Source organism: Canis aureus, chromosome 3, assembly GCF_053574225.1.
Source record: "Canis aureus isolate CA01 chromosome 3, VMU_Caureus_v.1.0, whole genome shotgun sequence".
Taxonomy (NCBI): domain Eukaryota; kingdom Metazoa; phylum Chordata; class Mammalia; order Carnivora; family Canidae; genus Canis; species Canis aureus.
In genome coordinates, this window is record NC_135613.1 from 48,995,476 (window position 1) to 49,017,993 (window position 22,518).

Genomic DNA, 22,518 nt, shown 5'->3' on the forward strand with positions numbered 1-22,518 from the left:
ATTGTAAATACCTATTACACATATCAATGTAGCACCTGAAGTGCATACCTGCCTAGTGATCCTCTCTGTAACAAACCAAAGATCTCAAGCGGTGCCGAAACTGCATTCAGGGACCAGGAAACAAAGCCCAGAGTGCAGCCATGAATAGAGATAGAACAAGAATTATTAAGACTAGTGGCTTCCCATAGCTGATGCTACAGCCAAAAAAGAGTGACAGAGGAAGAGATCTGCTTCAGAGGACAGGAAGGACCAGTTTTTCTTCTTGTATGCTGCCTCCTGGGGGAGCTTTCCCAGCAATAAATCTTTCTCAGATGGGATGCCTTGTGGAAAGTGCTCCCCTGTAAAAGCCTTGCTGCCACCCAAATTCCCCACACTGTGTGGGAAGGAGATAGCCTGCTGCTGGCCTGTACCACATCTGAAGTGTCCTCTTCAGGGCAGGATCGGATCTATTTATAACACAGAGTGGGACCACCAAGGGGTAAGTCTCCCACTGATTGCTTACTCCTGTCCTTTCTGAACTCCGCCTGTCATCTCACCAAGATCGGAGCTCTTTTTTTTTTTTTTTTTTTTTTTTTTTTAAGATTTTACTTGTTTATTTGAGAGAGAGAGCGAGAGAGTGAGCACACAAACTGGGTGAGGGGCAGAGAGAAGCAGACCACTCACAGTGCAGGGAGCCCAATGTGGGGTTCCATTTGGGGACATGGGATCTTGACCTGAGTTGAAGGCAGATGCTTAACTGACTTAGCCACCCAGGGGCCCCAAGGACAGAGCTCTGAATGAATGGGTGGCAAATTCTACGCCAGGGTGCCACACCCGGGGGGCTGAGCCTGAAGGTGGGTGGAGGCTGTGATGGGATCGAAGGAGGCAGTTTCAGTTAGGGGAGGGTAGGGGGGTTGAAAGGGTGGGAAGAGCCTTCTGCTGTGGAATTTGATTATTCTACACTTTGCATCAGACTTACTGATTTTAGTACTGTCCAAAAATCAGACAGAGGACAGCAGAACCCACTGCAAATGCTAGAAATTTCCGTTAACTGCAACAATTTCCCTTTTTCATTCGAGGTGTTGTCCAGGGAATTTTCAAAATCTAAAATCAGAATGGATTTTCTTTGAGGACCCAGGAAGGCATCTGGGCATGCTTCCAGGCAGAGCAAATAATAATTTTTTTTTCTATTGAGAAAAAGTTGCTGACATCATGAACTATCGCCATTTAATACTAAATACATATTTCACTGGTGACCTGACAGATAATTTGAGAGGCTGGAGAAATTGGGTGCAGGGACCCTTGTTATTCTGAGACAGAAAGTAGAGAAACAGTGATGGAGTCCCCATAGGAAGAGGAATCAAGTGACTTCTTCCACAACCCAAGTGGCATGTTTAGTCCTGTTGTTAAACTAGGGGTCTGTGCTACTGGTCAGAAAATACGATTCTGCTTACTTCTAGTAACTGGAAGTGCATGCAAATCATCCTTTCAATATTAGCTATTTGTTTTTTATTTTTTATTATTTTTAAAAATTTTTTTTAAATTTTTATTTATTTATGATAGTCACAGAGAGAGAGAGAGAGAGAGGCAGAGACATAGGCAGAGGGAGAAGCAGGCTCCATGCACTGGGAGCCCGATGTGGGATTCGATTCCGGGTCTCCGGGATCGCGCCCTGGGCCAAAGGCAGGCGCCAAACCTCTGCGCCACCCAGGGATCCCCAGCTATTTGTTTTTTAAATGAACAAATTGTTTAAAAACATTGATCAGAATTTCTGGACTAATAGTAAGACTTTTGCCACCCTCCCTCTTTTAGAAAGTAGGCTATGGAGAATTACTGTTTCATGAGTAGAGTCTCACTTCAGGATGATGGACGTGGATGGTGATGATGGCTGCACAACAGTTTGAACGTATTTAATGCCATCGAACTGTACACTTCCAATGGCAAATTTTATGTTATATTTTACCACAATAAAAATTTTTCTAAAAGAACAGTGGAGAGAAAAGGAACAAAGTAGACTAGCATTTGCACGGGTGGAACCAGGGCCTCGCCCAAACTATAACCCGCCCCTCATTTTCCTTTTTTTTTTTTTTTTTTTTGTGGAAGCCAAACACACTTATAACAAAGTATGTTATTAATCTTGGTCTTAGCTATACAGCTTATTGAATTTTTACATATGTTTGTATAACCACCACCAAGTCAAGGTATAGAACATTCTGGGGGCACCTGGATAGCTCATTCAGTTGAGCGGCTGACTCTTGTTTTCAGCTCAGGTCAGGATCTCAGATCTGGTCAAGATCTCAGGATCTTGTTCCACGCCCTCAGAGACTTCTTTCCCAGTTAGTAACTCCCCCAGAAGTAACCACTATTTTAACTTCTGTCACCATTATTTGGTTTTACCAATTCTTAACTTCGTATAAATGAAGTCAGGAAGTATATACTCTTTTGTGTCTGGTTTCTTTCACGTAACATGTGTGTGGGATCCATGCATTTATTAGTGTAGCAGTAATTCTTTTTTTTTTCTACTGTGTACTTACCGTTGTATACTTGCCCCTTCATGGGATGCCTGGGGGGCTCAATGGTTGAGTGTCTGCCTTTGGCTCAGGGTGTGATCCCAGAGTCCTGGGATTGAGTCCCGCATCAGGCTCCCTGTGGGGATCCTGCTTCTCCCTCTGCCTATGTCTCTGCCTCTCTGTGTGTCTCTCATGAATAAATAAAATCTTTTTAAAAAAATAATTTGCCCCTTCTGTTGACAACCATTTGGATGGTTCTACTTTTGGGCTACTGTAAATAAAGCCACTGTGAATGTTCCTTTGATGAACCTATGTACTCATTTGGATATAGACTTAGGAGTGGGATGACTGAATCATAAAGCAAATATTCTGCTTTAGTAGATCCTGCCAGTTTTAAAAAGCGGCTTACCAGTCCACACTCTCCCACCAGCAGAGCATGAAAGTTCTAGTTGCTTCAGAACCTCACCAACACTTGGTTTGCTTGTTTTTTTTTTTTTCTCTTTCAAGCCATTTTGCAGTGTGTGTAGTAATACCCTGAAATCTAAACAATGCAAAAGTGGAAATGTTTGTGTGTGTGCACGCACAAATATTTAAACACCTAACCTTCAGTAAATGATCCCAAGGCCAGTGGAGCAGGAGGGAGTAGAGCCGTTGGGGTCCCAGCCAGTGTGTGTGGGGGGGTGGGGGGGGGCTGCTTGCTCCACATCTCCATTGACTTGAGGGCTTTTTCATACTACTTTTTCCAGATGTCATGTAGATTGGGGATGGCTCCGGGCATCTGCCTGGCTCCGGCCTTCTAATTCTATTCCTCTTCAGAGATATTCTTTCAAGAAGACTTAGAATGGTGGAGAAAATTTATTTGCGGTGTTTCTCATTAACCCTGAATGTAATTTACCTGGGCCGACCTGTGAGCTCCTTTAGGGGCTCCTCCCCCTTAGACTTCAGTTCCTCTTAATAAATGTTTTATGCTGGTTCCATGACAGGGAAGAAAGCAGAAAAGGAGCAGAAAGGTTCTGCTTTCTGTCTTCCGTTAGCAGTGCTCTTCTGGCCTCCAGAAAGTTCCTCTCTTCCCTTTGAACATGTTGTCTGTGTGAGGTCATAGGCAGAGTGCCTGGTGTGGAGCAGGTGGTGAAGATTCGGATCGTTTCTATCTCATCCTTCTACTTCCTCTATATATATGTGCGTGTATATATACATATTTGTACGTATATACACATACATACATCTCTGTGACTGAGATATGTATTTTTAAGCTATTTTTTGTTGTCCTTGAATTTTTCGTGCATTACCCTATCTTGCCTTTTATGTGCCTCAGTTCTTTCTTCATCGGCTCCCATCTTTCAAACAAACAAACAAACAGAAAAACAGTTTTAAAAACAACAACAACAACACATTATTTGAAGTGTGACATGATGGGTAATAGACATCCATAATCTTATAATATATTTTGCAACGGTAATGGAAGATCATACTCTGACCTGTAAATGATAAGCACAGGTTTACGTAGCTTTGCATTTTTCCACTGCACACGATCATGCTCCTCAGGGTGCCTTTAGTGCATCTTAACCACCGGGCAGGTGGTACCGCTCAGGGCTTTCTTGGTGTATAGCATGCCTTACTGACAGTGTATGCTTTCATCCTCCCTCTGTCTCTTAGCTCAAGAGGGCCAGTAGCGAGGACATGCTCAACAAACCAGGAAGTACCGCCACTTCGGGGGTAGTTCGACTGAAAAAGACTTCCACAGCTGGAGCCATCTCCGAGCTTGCTGAGAACCGCCTGAGGAGCAACCCAGGTAGGAAGGAGGTCAGAGGGCCCCAGGCAGGAGGGACTCACGAAAGAGGGACCCAGGCAGGGAGGACCCAGGAACAAGGGATCCAGGCAGGGGGGACTAAGGCAAGGGGGACCCAGGCGAGAGGGACCCAGGCAGGGGGGACCCAGGAGGGGGGACCCAGGAACACGGGATCCAGGCAGGGGGGACTCAGGCAGGACGGACCCAGGAACGAGGAACTCAGGAAAGAGGGACCCAGGCAGGAGGGACCCAAAAAGGGGGGATTCAGGAAGGAAGGACCTAAGCAGACCATTCATCTTGGCGTTATGAAAAACTCTCAATGACTCCTACATCCCTCCCCTCATCAGATTGTGTGTTATTGGCTCTCATTCCGGGCCAGGATGGGGTTTAGGCAACAATGTCCCTGCCCATAGGGAGTTTACATCTAGTGAGGAGCCGGAGGAGAGACAAAAGGTAATGAGAGTACTGAGGCTCCCTCTGTCCATCCAGGTGTCCATCTGTCACCATATGTGTGAAATCCTTTGGCGGTCCTGGCAAGGTGGTGTACATTCTGGGGTTGTGTTGGTGTGGGGTACATTAGAGGAGTGAATGATCCCATAGGTCTTTCGCAGATGTGGGTGTGCAACATCCTTCCTGGATCCTCTGGGACGGGGAAGACCCTCTGAGTGACTTAGGTGGCAGTGGCCTCTGGAACCCACAAACTTCCTCAGTTTTGCTGGTTTTCTGAGAATCAGAAAAAGGTTTTTTAATCATCATATTTGAGTTCAGAGCCTGGGAAGCATAAAACATCAGGAATGTATTTAATTTTCTTTAGGTAGACGTACATAAGAGAGCTAAGATTTCCATGGTCCAACTGTTTTAATGCAGATATCTGTGTATTGATAAACTAAGACAGGAAAATAGCTGAAGTATGTCATTATTAATTTGTAATGGATGTCGAACTGTGGTATTCTTATGATTTCTGCATTCTGCACAAACACCACAATCCAGATTAGCTTTTAAAGGTATATTTTAATTTATTCAATTTTCAAACAGTTGAATCTACAAAGAATATATGTGACTTTTTTTTTTTTTGGATGTAAGGGCCTCATATTTCTTTTTTTTCTTTAAAGATTTTATTTATTTATTCATAAGAGACAGAGAGAGAGAGAGAGAGAGAGAGAGAGGCAGAGACACAGGCAGAGGGAGAAGCAGGCTTCATGCAGGGAGCCCGATGTGGGACTCGATCCCTGGTCTCCAGGATCACGCCCTGGACCAAAGGCAGGCACTAAACCGCTGCGCCACCCGGGCTGCCCAGGGCCTCATATTTCTATACAATGGTTATACTATTTTAAAGACTGGTTTCATACTAAATACAGACTTTTGGTTTTAAAAATACAACAAATGAAAGTAGAACTTTTTTTTATCATGCCAACCTAAACATTAATTCCAAAAGTTAACAGCACCGCTAAAAAAAAAAAAAAAAAAAAAAAGACAGAATCATCTCACTCTCAAATATTGATGTAAAAATGTGGAATTGAAATACAAGCAAATAGAATTCAACAAAAAATTAAAAGAGTAAGAGTGTAGATAGCAACCGAGTGGACTTATGCTTTCCAAGAATGTGTTAGTATTTGGAAATTTAGGAATATAATCTGTTTCACAACATTAATAGACCAGAGGAGAACCATTGGTCATCTCAATAGAGATGGAAGACACGCTTGGCAAAATTAGCACTTCCTGATTTAAAAACAAACTTTGGATATACTATAAATGTAGAGATACTTCTCTAGTGGGATACAATATATGTATCTCAAGCCAAAGCCAGGGCTGTTCTCAAGGGTGAAATCTTGGAAGTATGCCACTAAAGTCAAGAATGATTCAAGATTGCCCATCATTACCACTGTCATCTAAATTTTTCTGCAAGCATTAGCCAAAGCAGTGAGACAGGAGAGCTCTAGCTACAGAAATATTGGAAATGAAGAAACAAAATGATTTTCTGCAGAGGATAACATTGTATGCTTAGAAAAATGCTTAAAATTTCCTGAAAATTGTGGCATTAGAAAGAACTTAGAATGTCCTGCAGATCTGTTAGATACAACAGGATTTAAGTGTGTGGTTGGTTATAGAATATCAAATATAAATAGCTTTCTTATCAGTAACTGGTTAGAAGAGATAAATAATACAAGAAATGATCCCATTTATAAAGGAATGTAAAAGGTAAAATACCAAGGAATAAAGTTAATATTACAAAACCTGTATTTTTTTTAAAATCTTAAAACTCTCTTGAAGGACACTGAAGAAGATGTAAATAAGTAGAAGGACATCCATCGTTCTTGAGTAGGAAGATCAAATATAATAATAATATATAAGTATAATTATATATAAATATATTAATGTAATAAGAAGTATATCTTAAATATAGTAACATTGTCTAAATTATTCTATGACTTTATCTTCATCTCAGTTAAGATATCAGTGGGAATTGATTTGGAGTGCAAACCCTAGTAAAGTGATATTGGATTTATCAAAAACAGTGGTTCTCAACTGGGGGCCTTTTTGCCTTCCACCCTAATCCAAAGAACAACTGGCATTGTCTAGGGACATTTTTGTCATAATAAGGGGGGTGCTACTGACATCTAGTGGGTAGAGGTCAGGGATGCTGCTGAACATCCTACAACACATAGGACAGCCCCCCCACAATAAAGAATTGTCCAGCCCAAAGTCTTAATAATGCCTCTGTTGATAAGCTCTGATCTCAAAGACTAAATATTCTAGAATAACCAGAATATTTCTAAAACACAGTAATCAAGGGGCTAAGTTTAAGCATCTTGGAACTGGAGAATAGGTATGCAATTGAGCAGAACAAGGGAGAAAATCCAGATTACACCGAGGGTAATATGATAGTATAGGATAAAAGTAGCATTTTTTTTTATCAAGATAGATAATTCATTGGAAAATGATGACTGATTGGGTCTTCAGGAAAAAAATAAAGCTAAATCTTTATCTCATTCCTCTCATCAAAATAAATTTCAAGATTTCAGTATTATGAAGTGAAACCCTGAATGTGGAAAGAGAAAGCCTCAGAGTCAATTTGTAGTCTTGGTCTTGGAAGGGCCTTTCTAAGTAGAAACAAACACAGAAGCCATATAAGAAAAGATGAAAATTGGGCAGCCCTGGTGGCTCAGTGGTTTAGTGCCGACTTCAGCCCAGGGCCTGATCCTGGAGACCTGGGATCGAGTCCCATGTCGGACTCCCTCATGGAGCCTGCTTTTCCCTCTGCCTATGTCTCTGCCTCTCTCTCTCTCTGTCTCTGTCTCTCATGAATAAATAAAATCTTTAAAAAAAAAGATGAAAATTCATTTTGAATATAAAAAACTGCTTTGTAAAAACAGGGAAGTTATTTGCAATACATGTAACGAAAGGCTTATTTACAAAGAGTTTATATCAATCAACAAGAAAAAGAAAAAAAGAATAGAAAAAGGGCAGTTCACATTAAACCATAAAGACAGGTACTAGGAAAGATGCTAAGTCTCACATAGAGGTGAAGAGATGTAAATCAAAACAAGAATTAATATACTATTTCCTCTCATAGATGAACAAACTAAAACAGTTGATTATTTCTGGTGTTCTTAAGGGCGTAGGGAACTGGCGCTCCACGTATAGTTGTTGTACAAGGACAGTTTGATAATATCTGTCTAGATTTGAAATGCATATAATCTTTAACCAAGGATTTCTGCTCCTTAGCATTTAATATTACTGATTTACTTGAAAGAGGATGATGATCTATGTGGACAGTTGTAACATTATTTTAACAGTAAAATACTGGCAACACCTGAGTGTGTATCAGTACACAGTTGGTGGCATAATTGTACCCATAGAGAAAGATCAAAGTATATTAATAAGTGGGGAAAATAACATGGTGCTTATGATCTCGCTTGCTGTGATTTTTAAAAATATACAGTAATTTAGTATTTGAAATCATAACTTTTTTTCTGGAGGGATTAAAAATGATTATCTTTGAGGAGTTACCAGAATTGGAAGTTGTGAGGGAAAGAGCCTTCATTTCTATATTGTTTGAAATTTTTTTATTTTTTAAATTTTATTAAGATTTTATTTATTTATTTGAGAGAGAGAACAGGAGTGGAGGGGAGGGGCAGATGGAGAGGGAGAAGCAGACTCCCCGCTGAGCAGGGAGTGAGGCTCAATCCCAGAATCCTGAGATCATGACCTGATCCAAAGTCAGACACTTAACTGAGCCGCCCAGATGCCCCCTGTTTGAAATTTTTTAAACATATAGATACACATGTGTGCTTTAAAAATTAAAAACAGAATAATATACAGGTTATAATCTAAACTTTTTTCTTTTGCCTTGACCAATCTTCCCCATCTACTTGCCTTTTGTAGTGTTTATTAACCATTTTTGTTAATGAACTGTTTGGTTGTTTGATCACAGCATGTTCTTCCTATGTTCAAAATTCCAGAGAAAGACTTGGGTTTAATACTGGCTCCTAAGGTGGGTTCACTCCCACCTCCCCCTTCCAGGGCATTCAGGTGCTTATTTATCAAATTAAGGAAATCCCTACCCTGCTATGTGGAGATGTCCTCAAGACAGTACTCTCTAAACTATAATGGGCTACTGGAATGCAAGATACAATTATTATTCCTATCATTCCCATTCGAATTCAGTTTGCCACATACTTTGTTACAATGAAATTACATCCTTTAGATTAATAGAGTTGAATCTGAAAATTACATTTTGTCTCTGGAAATCTATTTTTAAATGTAGCCAGTCCTCCACAGTGTTTTAATCAGCTTTGGGACAGCTGGCGCTTTTGTGCATTTGTCATGTATCCCCAAACTGCCTCACTCTTGGTGAATCCAGACCCACGCATCATGAGCCAGCTGTTGGGCTGCATGGTGGGTGATGCTGCCCATCAGCCAGTGCCTCTGGGCTGGAGGTGTCCCACCTCTGCAGATGTCCAGGAGTGTCAGGTAATCATTTGAACACTGCATCACATTTTGTCTTTTTTTTTTTTCCACACATGTGAAACCAGGAAAGGAAAGTACTGGTACAAGTAATAAGTGCAGGTTTTTAAATCTCCATACCATGAAGACAAAGATGTGAATAATTGTGTTAGAAATGGCATCTTCATTGGATGCTGGATTTACCAGACTTACATCAGTTCTCTATATGTTAAAAGATATAGTTGATTTCTTCTTTAAGGAAAGATATAATTATAAATCATATGTAGACTCTTAAGGGACAGAATTATTTCTATGGCCCTCAAGTCTTAGATTTCGAAATTTTGGCTTTGGGACAGGTTTTCTATAATGTATGGTATGTATTATCTGTGTTTTCTTTCAACTGTACCAATCTTAAAAAGGATCTTGTCATGAAATTATAATATAGGGATGCCTAGGTGGCTCGGTGGTTGAGCATCTGCCTTTGGCTCAGGTCGTGATCCCGGGGTCCTGGGACTGAGTCGTGCATCAGGCCCCTGTGAGGAGCCTGCTTCTCCCTCTGCCTATGTCTCTGCCTCTCTCTCTATGTCTCTCATGAATAAATAAATAAAAATCTTTTTAAAAAATAAATTATAATATAGTGTTATGTTTTAAATTCTTTGGTTAGGAGTGCCTGGGTGACTCAGTCATTTAAGCATCTGCCTTTGGCTCAGGTCATGATCCCAGGGTCCTGGGATCAAGCCCCACATCCCTGCTCAGCGAGAAGTCTGCTTCTCCCTTTCCCTCTGTGTCTCCACCACCCTCCTCCCCCTTGTGTACACGGGTGCGCATTCCCTTCTCTCTGTCTCAAGTAAATAAGTAAAATCTTGGGAGAAAAAAAGTGACAATGTGGTCCTTTATCCAAGTCAGGAAATTTGGCTTCAGAAAGGCCAGACGAGGGGATCCCTGGGTGGCTCAGCGGTTTAGCCCCTGCCTTTGGCCCTGGGGTGTGATCTTGGAGTCCCAGAATCGAGTCCTGCATTGGTCTCCCTGCGAGGAGCCTGCTTCTCCCTCTGCCTGTGTCTCTGCCTCTCTCTCTCTCTGTGTCTCTCATGAATAAATAAATTTTTTAAAATCTTAAAAAAAAAAAAAAAAAGAAAGGCCAAACGAGTTTGGCTTTGTAACTAGCATGCCCACCCAGCGCTTCCACACTCAATATGTGCTCCTACTGATCCTCAAGATCAGTGTTATTTAACCTGTCTGCATTACAGCCCGGACGTGTCCTTCTTCCTTTCCTCCCATTGTGCATATCTCATCTCACCTTTAGGAGTTGATTTAGAGAACCGAGTGGTCCCTTGCGGGTAGGCAGTTGGCCTCCCTCCTTTTTTTAAATTTTTTTTTTTATTTTTTTTATTTTTTTGGAGTTCAATTTGCCAACATATAGCATAACACCCAGTGCTCATCCCGCCAAGTGCCCTCCTCAGTGCCCATCACCCAGTCGCCCCAACCCCCCGCCCACCTCCCTTTCCATTACCACTTGTTCGTTTCCCAGAGTTAGGTGTCTCTCATGTTTTGTCACCCTCTCTGATATTTTCACTAATATTACTCAGCCATTAGAAACGACAAATACCCACCATTTGCTTCGATGTGGATGAAACTGGAGGGTATTATGCTGAGTGAAGTAAGTCAATTGGAGAAGGACAAACATTACATGGCCTCACTCCTTACCACATCCAGTGCTCACCTCAGGGTCCCAGGGAATGTTGGGAGAGCGCCCACAAAGCTACCGAGGAATCCAGCCACTAGATGGCAGCCTTATCAAAACTCTGCCGCTAGGAGCCCGCATTCTGCCCAAAGGTGTAACTACCAGACGTGAGAAGCAATCCTCCTTTTAATCATTTGTTAAATTCAACAAATATTTTTGAGTGCCTACTATGTGCCCAGCACTGTTCGAGGAAAAAGGAATCGTCAGTGAGCAGGACAGAGATGCCTGTGTTCACAGAACCACATAGACCTGCTTGGAAGAGGTGATGAAATCAGCGGGGTAAAAAGGGGTGACCCGAGGAGGACAGCAGCGGGAAGACCAGGACAGAAAGGCCAAGGAACAGAAGAGTGACATGATCTGACTTCATTCTGAAGGGAGTCCTTGGCTGCTTGCTGAGCAAGGATGAATGAAGTGGGAGCCCAGGCTGGGAAGGAGGTGGCCTGGGCTGGGTGGTAGCTGTGGAGCTGGGAGCAGGTGTCAGGCTCTGGGTGTATTTTGAAGGTGGAGTCAACAGCCCTCAACTCTTCTGATGGGTTATTTTTAATTGTGGTAAACACACATGACATAAAAATGATCATTTTAAACTTTTTTTTTTAAGAGAGAGAGAGAGAGATCACAAGAATGGGGAGAGGGAGAGGCAGAGAGAGTCTTAAGCGGGCACCACTTTCAGCCCATAGCCCAACACAGGACTCGATCTCACAACCCTGAGATCATGACCTGAGCTGAAATCAAGAGTTGGACACTTGAAGGACTGAACCACCTAGGCGCCCCTCATCTTAAGCATTTCTTTCTAAGTGCACAGCTCAGTGGGGCATCAAACACATTCACACTGTTGCATGGCCATCTCTACCATCCACCCATAGAGCACTTCTTTTTTGCACAGCTGAAACTCTACCCCGTTCAGCACTAACCCTTGCTCCTTCCTCCCCTAGCCCCTGGCAACCACCATTCTACTTTCAGCCTCGATGAATTTGCCTGTCCTGGGAACTTCACATATGTGGAATCAGGCAGTCTTTAGTGTCTGACTTATTTCACTCAGCATAACCTCCTCAAGGTCCTTCCATGTTGGATACCATTAATATTATTAATGCTGGATACTATTACGTTGTATGCATGTACCACACTTTGTTTATCCATTCATCCATCAATGGATATCTGTGTCATTTTCACCTCTTGGATGCTGTGAATAATGTTACTACAACCATTGGTATGTAAATAGCTGTCTGAGTCCCTGCTCCTGATCCTTTGGGTTTTATAGCTCAGAGTGGGATTGCTGATTCTCCCAGTAGGTTTGAGGTAGATGTAGGGTCAGATTTCTGCTCACAATGTCTGTGGGGCAAGTGAGCTGAGATCTGACAGGTACACGTGTCCCTTCTGGACACAGCGCTTGTCCAGGAGGAGGTACCCATGGATGAACATGATAAAAACTGGCCCTACTTACCAAAGTGTTCATTTAGACGGTTCTAAACATAGCACGTGTGGGAATTAAAAGAATGCATTATTTTAAATTGGTATCAGTGTTTTCTCAGAGTTAAGTAAATGGAATATTCAGTGCCAGTTGCACCTTGGCCAAACTCTGTGATAATGCTCATGGAATCTCAGACATCCCAGAGGACGAAGCAGCCGTGATTCCAGCGTCAAAGCAGGCTCGCTTCCAGAAAGGCGTTCGTGTCCTCAGTTACATGCATCAGACCCAGAGTAGCTTAGGCTCCACGATCTAAGATGCTTGTCCTCTTTGACATGGGAAGGCACTAATTCCTCTAACACAGAAGGTGGATGTTCTTATTGCCATGTTACATACGAAGGAACAGGCTCAAGTGGGTCTGGCAGTGTTCCTAAAATCACACCCAGTCTGAATTCTTCCCTCTGCCATAATCTTTGCCAGGGTTGGGGAACCTGTTTTCTTCCCCCATCATCTTCGTCTATTAATGGAATTACCATCCATAGCTCACATTCTTGCACGCTGTGTGCTCACCACTGTTCTAAGGACTTGATAAGTATTATCTCCTTAAGTCTCCACAATAACCCTAGGACACAGGATCATCACTCTCCTTGCCATTTTCTAGATCAGGGAAATTAAGCAGACTATGCAAGGTCAAGCTTAGTACATATTGAGACTGGAACTTGCCAATGAGAAAACAGCCCGAGAAACTATGGTATGGGTTGGCTTGCTGGCATGAGAGTGGAGGTAGAAGGATGATGGAGGTCTCGGGAATAAGAGGCCAGAGAGTGGGTAGGTTAGGCCCGCATACAGGGAGATTGCTTCATGAGCCGGGATGTGAGGGTCTTGAGAAATTGGGGTGAAGGGTGGTCAGTGGATGACTACGAAGGGGAAGAGGATGTTGGGTTCCACAGCATGGACTTCAGAGATGGATAGGGGCCTTTGGCAGGATGGAGGAGAGACAGTTGGAAAGTGACAGTTTGGGGTGGGGAGGACACCCACACCAGCTCCTGGCCCGTAGGATCTGGAAATGTGAGAAAAGAACAGACCGGCTGGAAAAGGAAGCTGGGGGCATCATTCAGCCTCAGAAGTGATAGGACATTCAGAAATGAGGCTCAGAATTAGGGGTGCGCCGATTTCCACCAGGAGTTCTCAGGGGTCCTGCGGTTGTTGAGGGCGGAGGAGGGGGCACCGCGTCTGTTTGGGGATGACAGCCTGCACAATCACAGAATGCCAGGAACGAGGTTTTGCGTTTTGTTTTGGTTTGATGTTTTTTTTTTTTTCCATAATACTATATGGATCATTGATGAGTATGTTTTGTGGTTAAAAAAATTAATACTGTAGATTCAGAATTTTCATTTTTCTTCTATCTTTTTCTACATTTAAGTTCACTTTTTTCTTCTGGTAAGAACACTTAACATGACCCCTACCACCTTAACAAATCCGGTATTGTTAGCTATGGGCACCATTTTGTATGGCAGATCTCTGGACCTGGGGTTTTTTTGTTTGTTTGTTTGTTTGTTTGTTTGTTTGTTTTAAGATTTTATTTATTTATTCATGAGAGACACACAGAGAGGCAGAGACATGGGCAGAGGGAGAACCAGGCCCCCTATGGGGAGCCCGATGCAGAACTTGATCCCAGGACCCCGGGATCACTCCCTGAGCCAAAGGCAGAAGCTCAATCCCTGAGCCACCCAGTCTCCCCTGGAGCTGTTGTATCTTGCATGATTGAAACCCCACCCACTAAACAGCAACTCTCATTTCCCCTTCTTCCCAGCCCCCAGCAGCCACTGTTCTACTCTGCCTCCATGCAGGGAAGAGTCTGGCTCCTTTCGATAACTCATGTAAAGAGAATCATACAGTATTTGTCCTGTGACCAGCTCATTTCACTTAGCATGTCTTCATGGTTCATCTAAAACTACCTTCCTTTTAAAGGCTGAATAATATTCTCTTGTGTGTAAGTACCACATTCTCTTTATCCCTTCATCATCGAGGGACCAGGAATGAATTTTAACTTCCAGCAGTGCCTGGAGTAACCCTGGTGTGAGGAGGCTTTGAACTTGGTACTAATGTCAATAAAGCCCTGGATTCTTTGCCTGATGGTATCTACAGTGGTTCCCTGCATGTCCCAGGAGTGTGTGGTCAGTCAGGGCTTTGGAGTGGGGCCAAGGGTTTCCTTCTTCCCTAGCACCGAAATAAAAGGTGGAGAGCTGGTTTGGGCTTGTTGGTGCCCCTGGGTTCTTTTTTGGAGCTTGTGGTTCACAGAGGTGGGAGCTTTCCCTGAATTTTCCCCAAAAATATTGACATTTTTATAATCTTTCTATTCAGAAATGTGGGTGTCTCTCCATTTCTCCGAGATTTCCTTTTTGTCTTTCAATAAAGCTTGGTTTTCTTTTTCTCCCCCTCCACTTCCTCCTCTCATTGTTGAATTTATGTCTAAGTTTTATACTTTTAATACTATGTGCATGGGACTCCTTAGTCATTTTGTTAAGTAAGCTCTAGGCCCAACATGGGACTTGAACCCACCACCCCAAGATCAAGAGTCACATGCTCTAACTAACTGAGCCAGCCAGGTGCCCCTCCTTAGTCATTTTATTAATATGGAATGCTTCATAAATTTGTGTGTCACCTTCCATACTAACTTCTCTGTCATTCTAATTTTAGAATGTGCTGTGCTGACGTAAGCACTCATGGTATTTTTTTTAAAAAGATTTATTTATTAGAGAGAAAGAATGCGCATGGGAGGGAGAGGAGAGGCAGAGGGAGAGGGAGAGAGAGAATCCTCAAGCAGACTCCCCACTGAGCATGAAGCCTGATGTGGGGCTCAATCCCAGACCCTGAGATCATGACCTGAGCTGAAATCAAGAGTCAGATGCTTAACTGACTGAGCCACTCAGGCGCCCCTCATTGTATTTTTTTAAGTAGAAATTTCCTAATATTTAATTTGTAACTCCCTCCCTCCCTCACTGGTACTAATGGTTTCCTTTTATGAATGGTTTCCCATTGGTTCTCATGAGTTAGAATACTAAGTGGACGATTATATCAGCTGCAGATATCAATGCTTTTTGTCTCCTCCATTCCAGTAATTGTACCTTTTGTTGTCATTGTTGTTAAGTTTTTCATTTTAATCCCAGTGTAGTTAACATAAGGTGTTATATTAGTTTCACGGGCACAATATAGTAATTCAGCAATTCTGTACATTACCCAGCGCTTATCATGATAAATGTATTCTTAACCCCCATCACCTATGTCGCCCATCCTCCTGACTCACCTCCTCTCTGGTGACCACCGGTGGTTTGTTCTCTAGAATTAAGAGTTTGTTTCTTGGTTTGCTTCTCTCTCTCTCTCTCTCTCTTTCTCTCCTCCCTTTGTTTATTTCATTTCTTAAATTCTGCATATGAGTGAAATCATATGGCATTTGTCTTTCTCTGACTTATTTCACTTAGCATTATACTCTCCAGCTCCATCCATGTCATTGCAAATGGCAAGATTTCCTTCTTTCTTATGGCTGAGTAATATTCCCTCACATATATACACCACATCTTTATCCATTCATTAGTTGATGGACACTTGGACTGCTTCCAAAGTTTGGCTCTTGTAAATAATGCTGCTATGAACATAGGGGTGCATATATCCCTTTGAATTAGTGTTTATTTTTTTAATAAATACCTAGTACAATTCCTGGATTGTAGGGTAGTTCTATGTTTCACTTTTTGAGGAGCCTCTGTACTGTTTTCCGCAGTGGCTGCACCAGTTTGCATTCCTGACAACAGTGCAAGAGGGTTCCTTTTTCACCACATCCTCGCTAACACGTGTTGTTTCTTGTGTTATTGATTTCACCCATTCTGACTAGTGTGAGGTTGATATCTCATTATAGTTTTTGTTTGCATTTCTATGATGGTGAGTGACATCCAGTAGTTATGTCTTTTATTTCTGATTTCTGCTATATTGTGTGGGAAACCCAACCCAAGTTGTATTAAATGTTAGTGATGTCCATGTTTTCATTTTACGATGTCTTTGCTATTAAATAGGATGCAGAACGTTTGCTTGAGATAATGTTTGCATGTTTAGTTCTCTCCTTTCTGTTTTGCTCGGGGTTGGTAATAGGGTTGGTGATGGATTGAGTAAATGTCCTCCAGATGCTCTGTTATTACTTTGATTTTTTTTTTTTAACCTGGACTCTCCCTCAGGAGATTCACATATGTGTATGTTTGGTCTTCTGGGTATATCTTCCACATCATATATTTTCTTTGATTCTTTGATGACTTTCATTCATCTTATGATTTCTTTTTCTTCCTTAAGATTTATTTATTTGCAAAAAAAAATTATTTGCAAGAGAGAGAGTGAGCACAGGCAGAAAGAGCAGAGGGAGAGAGAATCTCAAGCAGAGTCTGTGCTGAGAGTGGAGCCTGAAGTAGGGCTGGATTCTAGGACCCTGATATCATGACCTGAGTGGAAACCAAGAGTCAGAGGCTTAATTGACTGTACCACTCAGCAGCCCCCATCTTCTGATTTCTTAAAGTTTACCACCTCCTACGCTTTGCTTTGCATTTCTTTACTTCAGCTATTGTGTTTTTAATCTTTAGCCTAATTTCTCTGATCTCAAATTATTTCTTCTTCATGACTTCTTGCTCTAGCTTCGAAGCTATAAAAAGCTCCTTGACTTTCACTGAGAATGCACATTAAAGATTTCCTAAAAATTTCCTATTTCTTTCAATAACTTTATTTCACAGGTGCATGTTTACCTGGGTTTCTCAGGTGGTTCCCCTTTTATGAACTTGCAAAACTTACCACATACATCTAGTGATTCTTCTAGGATCATCCTTTACAGAGGGAAGTCTGTGTCCAGAATTAGAATCGAAAAGCGATTCCATTGTAGAGGATACCATTGAGGCGTGAGGTCCTATCTTTTGTGCTCAGGTGAAGGAAGAAGGAAACAAGGAAACGCATTTTGCATTGGCCAGGGTGAGCCATGCGGAGGGCAGTAAGCCTGAAGTTTTGCCACTTTTTTCCTTTTGTTGTTTTGGTGTCTGCCGGAAGGTGGCGCAGTATTCCCCTTCTTGCACCACTGCTCTTGCAGTTAGCTACTCGTGCTTTGCGGAGATGGTCAGCTGGCTGCAGTTATTTTGCCCTGCACAGCTTTGCAAGTAAAATTCAGTCAAGGAGAAAGGAGCACCAGAGTGCATTCTGAAGGTCCTCGTTGCAGAGGTTCCACCTAGTGGTCCTGCTTTTCCCCCCACCTTTTTTTTTTAATCAACGTATATTATGTAATGCAGCCTTTAATATCCTGAAATGAAATTTGCTGATAGTATAACCTATCTATATACATTACTGGGGGAAAAAAATCAGTATCACGCCATAACCTATAAGGTAGAGGAGAAATAAAAGGAAAGAAGTTCTAACAAAATATCATATTTTCTCAATCTGTAAATGCTGGAGGCTAAGTGCATGTAAACAGGTGTGAGTCAGGGCAGGGTGCAGTGTCCAGGGTTCAGACATCCACACATGGTTGACACCCATGACAATAATGCTGGCAACTCAGAGTAAACTTCTGAACAACACAAAGTGCTGTCTTCCCTGATTTGCTGATGAGTTGCATTTCTAGAAAATTCAGTGTGCAGTAACATTGTGTAAAGACTGTTTTTGTGTTGCTAAGTAAAATAGTTCGCTCCTGGGGTCAGATAATTATAAACAGTTTTTTCTCCTAAGAAAGGAGAGTGGGCTGGGCAGGCACACCCTGACATTGGTGAGGGCTGGGGCAAGAATACAAATTCATTCCCACTGTTTCTTCCTCATGTTCTGCTCAGTAATTAAGTATTCCAGTAAGGAATATGAAGTTTCAGGGATTTCAGATGATACTTTAGGTTGTGGATTTGATTAAAATAATTTTCTTGCTCATTTTCATTGTTTTTATCAGGAATGATTGAATTTTATGTGGCAAAGTTTGTTCTTTTTTTAAAAAAAAATTCTTCTCAGCTTTTTTTCCTCCTGCGTTCCATTCTAGTATGTTCTAATTTTTATCACTTCATGATTTAGAATCATCCTCAAAAAAAAAAAAACTAATGATATTCAAAGTGTATCTTTTTTTTAAAGATGTTTTAATTTATTCATGAGAGACACACAGAGAGAGGCAGAGACACAGGCAAAGGGAGAAGCAGGCTCCCTGTGGGGAAGCCAAATGTGGGACTCAATCCCAGGACCCCAGGATCATGCCCTGAGCCGAAGGTAGATGCTCAACCACTGAACTACCCAGGCATCCCAAAATGTATAGTTTTTATATAAATTTTCACCAAAATGTAAATTAAAGTCAGTATAAAAGTTGAAGATATATTTCATGTTTTTAAAATAAACTTTTAATTTTGCAACAAATATAGATTTGTATTGCAGGAAATAATAGAGAAAGATTCCCTGTACCTTTATCCAGCTTCCCCCAATGGTACCGTCTTGCAAAACAATAGTAAAATATCACAACCAGGGTACTGACATCAGGAGAGCCTAGTTATAGGACATTTCCATCACCACAAGGATCCCTCCTGTGGTCCTCTCATAGCCATGTTCAGTTCCCTGTCCCCCACCCTCACCCCCTTTTTAACCGGGGCAATCACTAATCTGTTCCATTTCTACGACTTTGTTATTTCAAGAATATTATATAAATGGAATCATACAGCATGTAAGCTTGGGAGACTGGCTTTTTATATTCAGAATAATTCTCTGGACCTTAATCCAGGTTGTTGTGGGAGTCAAAAGTTTGTTCCTCTTTAATTATTTCATAGTATTTCATGGTATGGATATACCCATGAATCCGAGTTGTTTCCAGTTTTTTGCTATTACGAATAAAGCTGTCATAAATGGGCAGCCCAGGTGGCTCAGTGGTTTAGCACCACCTTCGGCCCAGGGTGTGATCCCGGAGACCCCGGATCGAGTCCTACGTCGGGTTCCCTGCATGGGGCCTGCTTCTCCCTCTGCCTGTGTCTCTGCCTCCCTCTCTCTCTGTGTGTTTCTCATGAATGAATAAATAAAATCTTTATTTTAAAAAAAAAAGCTGTCATAAACACACATGTTCAGGTTTTGTGTGGACATTTTGTGTGAGCATTTCTCTTAGAAAAAAATGCCCACAAAAATAAATAAATAAATAAATAAATAAATAAATAAATAAAAAGAAAAAATGTCCAGGAGTGCAATTTCTGGATTGTGTGGTAGTTGCATGTTTAGCTTTTAAAGAAACTGCCAAAATGTGTCCCCAGAGTGGCTACAGCATTCTACACCCCCACCAGCATGAGCTGTGGTCACTTTTTTATTTATCCATTGGGATAGGTGTGTAGTGATATTTCATTGTAGTTTTAATTTGCATTTCTCTGATGGCTAATAATGTTGAGCATTTTTTTATGTTGAGCATTTTTTCATGTGTTTATCATATTACAAAAATGGTCAGCGAAATATTTTTTCATGTCATTCACTCATTTCCCAGCTGGAGTGCTTGATTTTTTTTTTCTGTTGTTCTGTGAGCTCTTTATATGTTCTAGATACTATTTCTTTGTTGTATATTTGGTTTGTAAATATTTTCTCCCAATCTACTCCCAATTTCCCAATCCTGTCTTTTTATCTTCATAATAGGGTCTTTCACAGAGCAGAAGTCTTTAATTTTGAAGTTCAATTGACCTTTTTTTTTTTTCTTTTATGAGTTGGACTTATGATGTTAAGGTTAAGAATCCTTTGCCCAGCTCCAGATCTTGATATTTTTTGTTTTTTTCCTAAAAGTGTTATTGTTTTACATTTTCCTTTTATTTTTTGTTATTTTTTTAAAGCTTTTATTTATTTATTTGCAGAGAGCACAAACAGGGGGAGAGGGAGAGGGAGAAGCAGATTTCTTGCTGAGCAGGGACCCTAGTATCGTGTCCTGACCTGAAAGCAGATGTGTAACTGACTGAGCCACCCAGGAACCCCTATATTTTGCATTTATACAGGGGATTCATTTTAGTTATTTTTTCCATGATTATGAGACTTAAGTCAAGGTTCACTTTTTTGCTATGGATGTCCAATCACTCTAGCACCATTTGTTGAAAAGGGTAAGGGTATCTTTCCTCCACTGAATTGCTTTTGCAGCTTTGTCAAAAGACAGTTGGGCATATTTGTGTGGATTTATTGCTGGGTTTTCTGTTTTGTACCACTGATCTATGTGTCTGTCTCTCTGCCAATATTTCGTAGTCTTGATTATTGTAGCTATAAAAAAGTCTTGAAATCGAGTACACTGATTCTTTGATATTATTCTTCTTTTCCACAGTTGTTTTTATCTAGTCTAGTTCCTTTTCCATTTCATTTAAATTTTCAACTAATCTCATTTATATATAAAGAAATCTTCTCGAACTGACATCTTTACTATGTTGAGTCTTTCAAAACACAAACATGATATGTCTCTCCACTTAAATATTTGATTTGTTTCAGCAGTGTCTTGTGTTTTCAGCATACAAATCCTGTACCTATTTTGTTATATTTACACGTCTTTCTTTCTTTGTTTTGCAATTATAAATGTTATGTGACTGTATTTTTAATTTTGGTGTTCATTGGTGGAATAATGAAGTGCAATTGATTTTTATGTGTTTAGCTTATATATTGTGAACTTGCTGAACTCACTAGTTCTGGATTTTTTATTTAGAGTTCTTGAGAATACTAAATTTGTATGCAGTTGACCCTCGAACAACACAGGTTTGAACTGTGCCCATCTGCTTATGTGCAGATTTTAAAATAAATATAGCACAGTATTATAAATGCATTTTCTTTTGTGATTTCATTTTTTTAATGTATTTATTTTAGAAAGCACATTTAAACACATATGAACAGTGGGAGGGGACATACAGAGGGAGGGAGAATCTCAAGCAGACTCTGTGCTGAGTGTAGGGCCCAACACAGGGCTCTATCTCACAACCCTGAGATCATGACCTGATCCAAAACCAAGTGTTGGACGTTTAACCAACTGCACCATATAGGTGCCCCTCTTATGATATTCTTAATACAATTTTCTTTTCTCTAGCCTACTTCATTGTAAGAATGCAGTATGTAGTACATAATCACATACAAAATATGTGTTAATTGACTGTTTATGTTATCAGTATGGCTTCTGGCCAACAGTAGTAGGTAAATTGTCAGGGAATCAAAAGTTATTTTTTTTAAGATTTTATTTATTTATTCATGAGAGACACAGAGAGAGAGAGAGAGAGAGAGGCAGAGACACAGGCAGAGGAAGAAGCAGGCTCCATGCAGGGAGCCCCTTGTGGGACTCTCCCGGGATCCAGGATTATGCTCTGGCCCGAAGCAGGCGCCAAACTGCTGAGCCACCCAGGGATCCCCAGGGAGTCAAAACTTATACACAGATTTTTCAACTGTGCTGGGAGTTGATGCTCCTAACACTTTATCGAATGTGTAACTGTGTTATTTGAGGGTCAGCTGTGTATGTAAATCTAGACATAACATTGAGCCAAGTATAATTCTGAGGGGAAAAAAAAACATGTCTCAAGAAAGCAAAGGCTGAAACCCTGAGGAAGGTGCTTCAGATACTGGTACAGGTCGATTCTTTTTTTTTTTAACTGCCATAATTCCAAAGTAAGGGATTCTATTAAGGAAGATATGTGTATTGGGGGGAAATCACATTTTATAAAAATATCCATATTTCAGGTTCTGCTCTAGGTTCTTATACATGTCATTTCGCTTAAACCTCATTGCTTGGGGCACCCAGGTGGTTCAGTGGCTGAGCATCTGCCTTCGGCTCAGGTCATGATCCTGGGGCCCTGGAATCGAATCCTACATCAGGCTCCCCACAGGGAGCCTGCTTCTCTCTCTGCCTATGTCTCTGCCTCTCTTTGTGCATCCCTCATGAATAAATAAATAAAATCTTAAAAATAAAATAAAATAAAGTTGACAAGCCTCTAGCAAGACTGATAAAGAAGAAAAGAGAAAATGCAGATTACATAGGGAACAAAACAAGTTATCACTCCAAACCCTGCAGACTGAGAAGGATCAAAAGGAATATTACGAGTAACTGCACACATGAATTTGACAACTTAGAAGAGACGGACTGACTGGTTAAAAACCACACAACTCCTGTGTGCAAATGACA

General features: G+C 41.2%; 1 protein-coding gene and 1 long non-coding RNA gene across 7 annotated transcripts in view; one reads left to right on the forward strand and one right to left on the reverse strand.

Annotated features, from left to right (window-relative positions):
• SPECC1 (sperm antigen with calponin homology and coiled-coil domains 1) overlaps nt 1-22,518 on the forward strand; it is a 286,151-nt gene that overhangs the window by 90,762 nt on the left and 172,871 nt on the right. For all 6 annotated transcript variants that reach the window (XM_077892486.1, XM_077892485.1, XM_077892484.1 and 3 more), the window contains one exon: nt 4,146-4,281. In XM_077892486.1, coding sequence (XP_077748612.1) covers nt 4,146-4,281 — 136 coding nt within the window. The remainder of the gene's footprint in view (nt 1-4,145; nt 4,282-22,518) is intronic.
• The window catches only part of LOC144310845 (uncharacterized), a 56,424-nt gene that overhangs the window by 16,733 nt on the left and 17,173 nt on the right, over nt 1-22,518 (reverse strand). The gene's annotated exons all lie outside the window — the stretch shown is intronic.